Below are 8,783 nucleotides of genomic sequence, written 5' to 3'. Positions count from 1 at the left end.
GCAGGGGTGGACGTGCCAACGAGGTGGGCACTGGGGGCCCCACCCCGCGTGGAGGCGGGGGCGGTGCGCGCGGGGCGGGGCCGGGGGGCGGGGCCGCCGGGAAGCCCTCCCCCCGATAGCGGAGGTGACTGGTCGGGTGGGGGGCGGGAGACGCTCTGTCCCACGCTCTCCCAGTGCTCGGTGGTTTAAAGATGGCGGCGGCGGCGGCGGCGTTGGGGGCGCGGAGCCGCGGGAGGGGGAGGGAAAAGGAGGATCTGTGAGTCGCCGAGAGGCAGCGCGGCGGCTGCTGTGAGGAGTGCGGGTGCGGAGCCACGGGTGGCCGCGCCGGTCAGGGCCGGGGCCTGGACTGGGAGGGGGAAGCCGGAGCAGCGCCAGGAGCCCGAAGCCGGAGCAGAGGAGGAATGTGACCGGGGGTCGGCGGGGGCGCGGGAGTACGCGAGCACAGGGATGGGGCAGCAGGTGGGCCGCGTCGGGGAGGCTCCGGGGCTCCAGCAGGCGCAACCCCGCGGGCTGCGGGGCAGCAGTGCAGCCAGGCCCTCCGGCCGCAGGCGGGACCTGGCGGGGCGCACCACGGAGGCCGGCTTCAATATCTTCACCCAGCATGGTGAGTGTGTCCGGGAGCCGGCACGAGGGTGCCGGGGAGACCGGGGGTGGGGTCGCGGCGGGCCGGGAGGCAGACAGGCAGACCTAGGGGGTCGAGCAGGGGAAGGGTGCCCGAGAGTGGGGGCGGAATCGGCTGCCATCTGGGCCAGTCACGGGAGGCGAGTCTCACCCCTCCCCCCTACCGTCTCCAGCCTGGCTGGCAGCTCCCGGGGGCGGAGAAGGAAGGAGAAGTGGTCTTAGGGACGGTGGATGGACTGTCCTCTACCCTGGGACCGGACTGTGCGGCTTGAGGAGGACGGTGGATAGAATCGCCCGGAGAGGGAAGGATGAAGGGAGGTGTGAGTTCAGTCTAGGAGGTGATAGTCGAAATCGGTCGGTAGCGAGGGGAACGTGAGTTTGCCTCAAGGGATTGGGAACTAGGAACTGAATCTCAGGAGGCAGTGGCGTATAAAGTATATTTGTAAGTCAGGCGATGAGCAGTGTCAGCACTCTTGATTTCCCCCCCCCCCCCCAAACTGGAAATGAAGGGCTTTGCCAAATCATTCGCTGTTCTCTCTAGATCTAGTCGGACACAATTCTGAGATGGCTGGTAGGGGTTAGAGGTTGGTGGGCATGGTTAGGACTCTGGATAGGAACAGGAGTTTTTTTCTTTCTGTGTGTGCATGTATATACATCCGTGCGCCTCTCTGTAGTCTGGAACCTATTAGTTTGGCTGCATTATCAAGGTAATTTTAGAATAGTTGTCTCCAAACTCTTTCGATAGTACACTTATCTTTTCCTGCAGCCCAGTGGATCCTTGCACTTCCTCTGAGCTGCATCCACGTCACGTTTGAGACCGCTTTTCTTGGGGAAGAAAGAGTGGAGAAGGGGGAAAAACAAAATTGACCTTCTTGGGGTTGAGCTATCCTAAGGCCTAAAGGTAGAAGAGAGAGATGTGAATTCTGTCTAAAGGATTGGATAGTTGAGGTTGGAGAGGCATTTCTGTATGAAGAGACGTATCGAAAATACTAAAGGGTAAAAGAGACAGGGTATTCTATACTGCACAGTGTAGGGAAGAGAGGAGGAAGAAATGGAGTTTGGAGGAAGTAATGCAAAGGAAGAGATGAATCAAGGAGCTGTGTCTACTGGGGGGGTTGTATCAGAGAGTTCTGAGTTTGGACTTGGTGAAGAAGCTGAGTTGTTTCTTATTGGAGGTATTAAGTGATTTGGGGCTATTTAGGAATTACACTTCTGTTAAAGAGGTGAGTGAGCTTCTCTTCCAGGTATATGAACATTTTATGAAGGCGCTATATGACTTAATCTTTATTGAAATCACTTCCTAAAACACAGGAAGAAAGAGTGGGTGAGTAGTGAATAGTTTTCAGGGAAGAAATCATCCAAGTAGCTTTGCTTTGTGGAAAGTGTTAGTGTGCGTTTAATTTGGCCCAGAAGGCTACAGTGATCCTCTTCCTCTAGGATCTTATTCAGGACATAAGATTTTCAGAGAAGGAGGAGGTCATGAAGAATGGAATAGGAAGAGGTTTCGAAGGATAGATAGGATTTGGATCTATGGAGCAAGAAAAGAAGGCAGACTGGGCAGGAGAAACAACTTGAGCATGGGCAGTAAGAATGAACATTATTTGTTGATGGGATAGAGAGGATTCATCTGTCAGGAGTGAAGTAAATCCCCCAGGAGTTACTCGTAGAGCAAAAATTGCCAAGAATCAAATTCTGGTCTTCGCTTCACCTGGTTGGGTGACTTAGTCACCATCTTTGGGTTTGTTTATCTGTAAAATCTGGACTAGATAATCTCTAAGGTACCTTCTCACTCTTAAGATTTTGATTTTAATTGAGAAGTGGTAGGAAGAAAACTTTGAATACGATGGATGGGCCTGGCTTATGGAAAATGTGGCAGAAGAGTTTATTGACAGTTTACTTGATCAGCTAGTTTATAGGATACAGCAACAAACCCAGGTATGAAATGCTGAAAGACTGGCCTTGAGTGGAGGCAGTGGAAATAGGGGTACGTTTGAGACATAGTTCATTCATTTAGCAAATAAAAGTTTTTTGAGCACCTATTATGTACTGGGCTCTGGGGATGTTGCTGTGAATATAAGGGAGTCCCTGTCCTCGTGGAACTTAAAGGACTTCATGATTTGATGTAGAGGGTGACAGAAGAGAGATTGGAGTACTTATTAAGGGCATGAACTCTGGAGCCATTCTACCTGGATTTGAAACCTAGCTCAGCTGCTTATTATCTCTGTGACCTTTGCCAAGCTGTTTTTTGTGTCTTGGATTCCACACTTGTAAAATGGGAATAATAAAAGTAGTAATAATAGTATCTAGATTTAATAAGTTAATAATATACGCGAGGCACTTGGAGTAGTGCCTGGCACATAGTTAAGAGCTAAACATTCGTACGTGTTACTACGATGATTAAAAATAGGGATCAGTCTAGGACTGTAATGTTTTGAAATTGGCTGATATGATTATGCTATTGACAAGTTTGGAAGTTAGAAGCTGATGGAAGGATGGGAACAGGGTAAGTTTGTTGCCAAAGGCTAGTATGAAAAGAATGGAATTAGCAAATAATGTAGGAAATGGAGGTGAAGTGAGTACTGTTTGTAGACAGATGGGTGTTTATGAACTTTTTGATCAGAGTTGCTCAACCTTGGCAGTATGACATTTTGGGGTGGATAATTTGTTGGGGCGGGGCGGGGGGGCTGCCCTTTGCTTTGTAATATGTTTAGCAGCATCCCTGGCCTCTACTCACGAGATACCAGTAGCATCCCTCTATGGCAACAACCCCCCACCCCAGTTACCAGAAATGTTTCCAGGCATTGCTAAATGTCCCCGCTGGGCAGGGGGAAGCAAAATTGCCCCTCCTTAAGAACCACTGCTTAGAGAGAAAGATGTGGTAGATTCTCAATTGAATGAACAAATGAATTAGATTCAGAAGCTCCTCCGTGGACTTACATCATTTGACATTTACACACAAATTCTAGTGTACCGATCGCTGTTTTGAGTTTCAGTATTGAGGTTTTAGGATATAATTTCATATATGAAAGTTAGGTCTGACAGGCTGTTGAGTTTACATGTAGGTTTAAATGTAGATCAAATATTGTATGTAGTTCATCAGTAAAAATGTACATGTGCTATAGAAATGGTTTATCAGAGGCCATGATTTTTCTTCTGTAGAAAGGGTATCATTGAAAATGAGAATGGTATTTTTTTGTTAATATATGGGTAAGTTGTTAAATAATTTGTCTTGCTAAAAGTAATTTTTGTGAATGTAATTTAGAAGAAATAAAAATAGTTGGGCTGTTTTTAGTATGAAAGGGGTAAGTACTTTGTGACTTTTCTTAACTCTGCCATTGAACCTGTTTCTAACTAGTAATCTAGGTTAAATACCTTTATTAATATCTGACATACCTCTCAACAGTTGAGTGATTTCACTCCAACTTCTCTCATTTGCTGAAAATACCATTAGAAGTTAACTTTAAATTGTGAAGTTTTGAATAATAGAAAGTTTCTTTTAAACTCATCACTTTGAGTGATCTGATTTATTTATTTTTGGATCAATAGTTCGTGTTTTAGTCTTTGCAGAATGAAAGATGTAGGCACCCCAGGTTGGAAATGATGCTGTAGAAAAGAACAGGAAGGCTGTTGCAAGGGAATTGTAATTATGATGACCTAGTATCGTGGTCACTGATTCTTATGAGAACTAAACTTTTAAGAAATCAGCTGTTAGATTTTTATTAACCTCAAGTCTACATAAGTTACAGGTATATAGCTGTTTCTGTACTTTTAGCAGAAGTACAGAAGTTGTGGTACAGATGCTGTTATCACAGCCCAGTTGACAGTAGGTCTTAGGTAAATTACGAAGTCTGAAGTTTCTCCTTAGGGTCTTCAGCATACTTTAAAAAGAAAACAAAAGCCAAACAAAAGAAAAACCAGCATCTTGTCCCTTCCAACCTCCATTCTGTTTTGTTTCTCCTATTCATTTTCTTTATCAAAATCGGGAGTGATGATAAATTTATATTTGTGTAGGTTGTTTTTTTTTAATAGTTTATGAAGACCTTTTAATGCCTTTATCTCATGTGGTCTTTTACTGCAGCTCTGAAACAGATGGGGGCAGGTATTAATCCTCCTGTTTTATAGATGAAGGGTTAAGAGAATTAAATGACTTCCCAAGGTCACATAGCTGTTAACACGTTGCGTACGGATCACGAGAATCTTCGTTTTTTCTGAGCCATGCGTTCAGGACAGATAATGAGAATTTCAAAAGATTGGGCAGAGAGCAGTGAGAGGCCAAGACAGGGAGGTGAGATGAGTGGCGATAGGGAACCAGCTGTGAAAGTGCCTATGCAGCGGGCCCCCAAGGAAGACAATCCGGCCAGGCTCTCGGGAGATTTGGCCACGCATCATCTGGAGCCCATAGTGGGAAGAGGAAAGAAAAAATATCACACACGGGTGTGTAAAGTGTGCACATCAAAAAAAGTGAGAAGTGAAACTCGGTACATATGCGATTTTTGCCGTGTCCCACTGCACAAAGGAAGCTGCTTTCTGCAGTATCACACCAGGAGGGATTACTGACATCATAGGTGAGTAAATCCTAAAAAATTCCATAGTAAAATAATAAATGACATAGAAGCATTTACGCTTTAAAGAGAAGAGTGCATTTTAAAGTAGTTTCTTTTAAAAACCTGCCAGAACAGAGGGGTATGAGGGCAACGTGTTAAGTTCTGGAACTGAAACCCAAGCCTTTTCCTCCAAATCTTGGCGTAGTGTAGAGCTTTAGGGAACATGAGTTTTCAAATTAGATAGAGTTGGATTTAAATCCTGCCTAGTATCTGACATTAGTCAATGGTGTACAACGCCCACCTCAGCAGATGGCTGAATTAAATAATAAAATTATGTAAGGCTCCTAACGAAAGTGCCAGGCAGTAAGTACTCAATAAATAGCACTTTTGTTGTTATTTACCTCAAGATGTTTTGTGAACTATCTAAAACATTGCTATTGTCAACATGATGGCATGATAAAGTGTAGAATTGTCATAGCCTTTACATGTTAAGTCTCCGCTTTCTCTAAGACTCTGTTTTCCTCTCAAGTGACTTGATTATTAAAGGACTTCTAGAAAGCAACAAAAAGGTAGGGAAATCGTGGGAGTCTGAAATCACATTCAGCCTGAAGGTGAATATTCTCTGATGATAATTTGTCTTAGGGGCTGGGTGGCAGTTAGAGGACACACAGTCAGTCCGTGGTTCTTTTTCACTGTCTCCATATGGATGTTTTTTCTTCCTTCAGAGAGGCTGAACCTGAAATACAGGCCAATGCAAATAACTAAAGTTTAGGTAGAGATTTCATTCTAATCTGGCACATTTGTTGTCAGTTAATATTTAATGACTTTTTATATTGTAATCTCCTTCATCTGACATCCTTTAGACCTTTTTGTGCCTCCCTGTATTATTTTTAACTTTGGTTATAAAGTTTCTTGTTAAAAGCTTATTTTAGTAGAAATTTTATATTCTCTCTTTTTTTTTTAAATTTTTATTGGGGAACACTGTGTTTGTCCAGGGCCCATCAGCTCCAAGTCGTCCTTCAATCTAGTTGTGGAGGGCGCAGCTCACTGGCCCATGTGGGAATCAAACCGGCAACCCTGTTCAGAGCTCGCACTCTAACCAACTGAGCCATCCGGCCGCCCTAGAAATTTTATATTCTTGATTTTGAGTTAAATGGGTTTTTTCTCGTACTATGGATATGAGATTTCAAAATACTTCAGAATGTTAACCACATCATCCTTAACAGATTTCTTCTGGGGTAGATAAATTTGGAGTTTCACTATAGGCACTTCAACAAAGCATAGAGAACAGCTGTTCTCAAACTTTAGTGTGGAGAGTGCGTTAAAACAGATTGCTGGGTCCCACCCCAGAGTTTCTGTTTCAGGTGGGATTCAAACATTTGCATTTCTGACAAATTTCCAGGTGTGCTGATGCAGTTGGTTGGGGGCCACACTTTGAGAACCACTGGTCACATGAGATTAAGAAGAGTAATAAATCAAAGGTAATTCAAAGACTGTCAGTTGTGTCAGAAAACATATGTATTAACTATCTTCTTAACACGTTGCATACGGATCACGAGAATCTTCACGAGGGATTTAAACCCCGCCGTATGCAATGTGTTAAAACAGGTTCAAAAGTCCATTTGTCCCAAGGGTAGTGTTCCCATGCAAGTGTCCCTTGTCTTATGTCACCTTTTGGTGGCAGGAAGGAGGGTAACTTTTCACTTTGGCCTCAACATTTCTTTTTATCTCTAAAGGTTCATATATTGAAGGTCTGTTGAGAGATACTTTTGAGAGAATCTTGAATATCAGGGGAAAGGGAAGTAAGGCACCTAGGGTTCTGCCGACAGACTTAGGGTAGGCCTCAGTTCTTGGAAGAAGGAAGAAATAATTGCCACCTATTGAGTGCTGTGGGTCAGGCATGTTCTAAGTACTTAACACCCCTTTTTTCGTTTAAACCCCATCAAACCCTACTTGCCCAAATTGAAAAAGATTAGAGACCAGAGAAGTTGGGATGCCAAATGATTGTGTTGTTTGGTAAATGATGGTGCCTAGTTACCTTTTGGGGGTATGTGTAAGTACATATGTGCGTGAGTGTGTGCAAAGATTTTCAGGCTTTTTGACCTAGTTTTCAGAATGGTAGGCCAGGGATAGATCTGTACACTCTGTGTATTCAGACTTAGATGTTGTGGTCTAACGAAGGGAGCAGTGGGCACTCAATACTATTTGGAATCACATGGTAACATTGAACTACTGTCTTAAGCTCTAGGCTGAGTGTTACTAATATTTATGTAAAGGCTTTTATATTTTCCCTCCTCTGTTGTAGATTATAGCTCTCCTTCTGTTTGCTTTTTAGAAGATTTAACAGATATCAGGGATAGTATATTGGACTACTATAAGAAGATGAATGTACGTTTCTCTATAAGGGTGGAAGAGTATAAAATATTAGCTATAGTATATACTCTCTAATTTGTAGTTGATTTATCGGACGATCCTGGTAGAGGGTCTTTAGAAAACCACTGACTGATGATATTGGGTACCAATTGCATAAATATTTGTGTAAATGACTCTTGGATTCTAAGATACTAGGTTGTAAGAATTGATTTCTTTACCTGTAGCCTTCAAATATAGTTCCTGCCACATAGTAGGAGTGAGTAATTGCAGAATAATTGTGATTGGGAAACAATTTTTCTTATTTACTTTATGTCCTTTTATATATTTCTGTAATAGTTATTAGCAATTAAAAACATTTTAAATGACCAGGTCTGATTAGTAATAGTTTTACTTGATAAAACTGTGTAGGTAGCTATTTTTTCTCCATATCCAGATGTACATCCAGATGTATAGAATATCCAGATGTAGGAGCTTATATGCTAATGTGTTTTGAGACTAAACATAAATAATTTTTTTGGGGGGGGCATTAACTTATAGAATGCTAATGTTAAAAATGAAGTACTCCAATGATCTTGTGTTGGAATCTATCTTGCCACTTAAAGTGATATATTTCATTTTATTATTGCAATATGCAACTTATACAGACCTTTTTTTTCCTTTTTAGGTAAGATAGCAGAATTAAAAAAAAAAATTATCTTAACTCTCCAGAGTATTTTTTATGTTCTTTATTCATTTATTCTACAGTAATTACCTATATTAATGTCTCAGAGAATTTTTAGGTAGAATTTAGATAGAACGACTGTCCGAAAGAATGATGCTGCTTAAATAGATGTTGGTGAGCATGCTCATGAGACAGCTAAAAAAACTGGCCTTGTGTTGTGTGTCTGTGAGAGTGGCAGCGTGATATATTGTACAGTAACTCTTGGTTACTAATCTCTGCCTTTTTGGTTTGAGTATATAATTTTCATCTGTAAATTTGTGCTCATTATACTAATTATAATTAGAAAAAATTCTCAATTTGTTTTCGATTGAACTTTGACTCAAATAAGTGTATCGATTAATACACATTAAATCTAATGCTGTGCCAAATTTAATTTTGGTTGCTTAAAAAAATGAGAACTATTCTTTCTGGGTGCTATAAATGTGCTGAGTCTGTGGCGGTGGTACTGCCGGCTCCTCCACAGTGAACTCTGCCAGGATTGGCTTTTGATCCAGCAGAACACAAAGCTCAGCCGGCCCAGGCAA

At 42.4% G+C, this 8,783-nt stretch overlaps 1 protein-coding gene across 4 annotated transcripts in view; it reads left to right on the top strand.

Annotated features, from left to right (window-relative positions):
• Window positions 1–171: 171 nt before the first annotated feature.
• Window positions 172–8,783, top strand: part of ABL2 (ABL proto-oncogene 2, non-receptor tyrosine kinase) — an 88,772-nt gene continuing 80,160 nt past the window's right edge. For all 4 annotated transcript variants that reach the window (XR_016022736.1, XM_019730271.3, XM_019730065.3 and 1 more), the window contains exon 1: window positions 172–604. Coding sequence is in view for 3 of the 4 variants with exons in the window: in XM_019730271.3 (XP_019585830.2) it covers window positions 448–604 (157 nt within the window). In the remaining variant the exon portion in view is untranslated. The remainder of the gene's footprint in view (window positions 605–8,783) is intronic.

This window comes from Rhinolophus sinicus, chromosome 11, assembly GCF_057876585.1.
Source record: "Rhinolophus sinicus isolate RSI-liver-muscle chromosome 11, RSI-T2T, whole genome shotgun sequence".
NCBI classification, from domain to species: Eukaryota; Metazoa; Chordata; class Mammalia; order Chiroptera; family Rhinolophidae; genus Rhinolophus; species Rhinolophus sinicus.
Note: the sequence above shows the minus strand (reverse complement) of the source record. Positions and strands in the feature narration are given on the sequence as shown.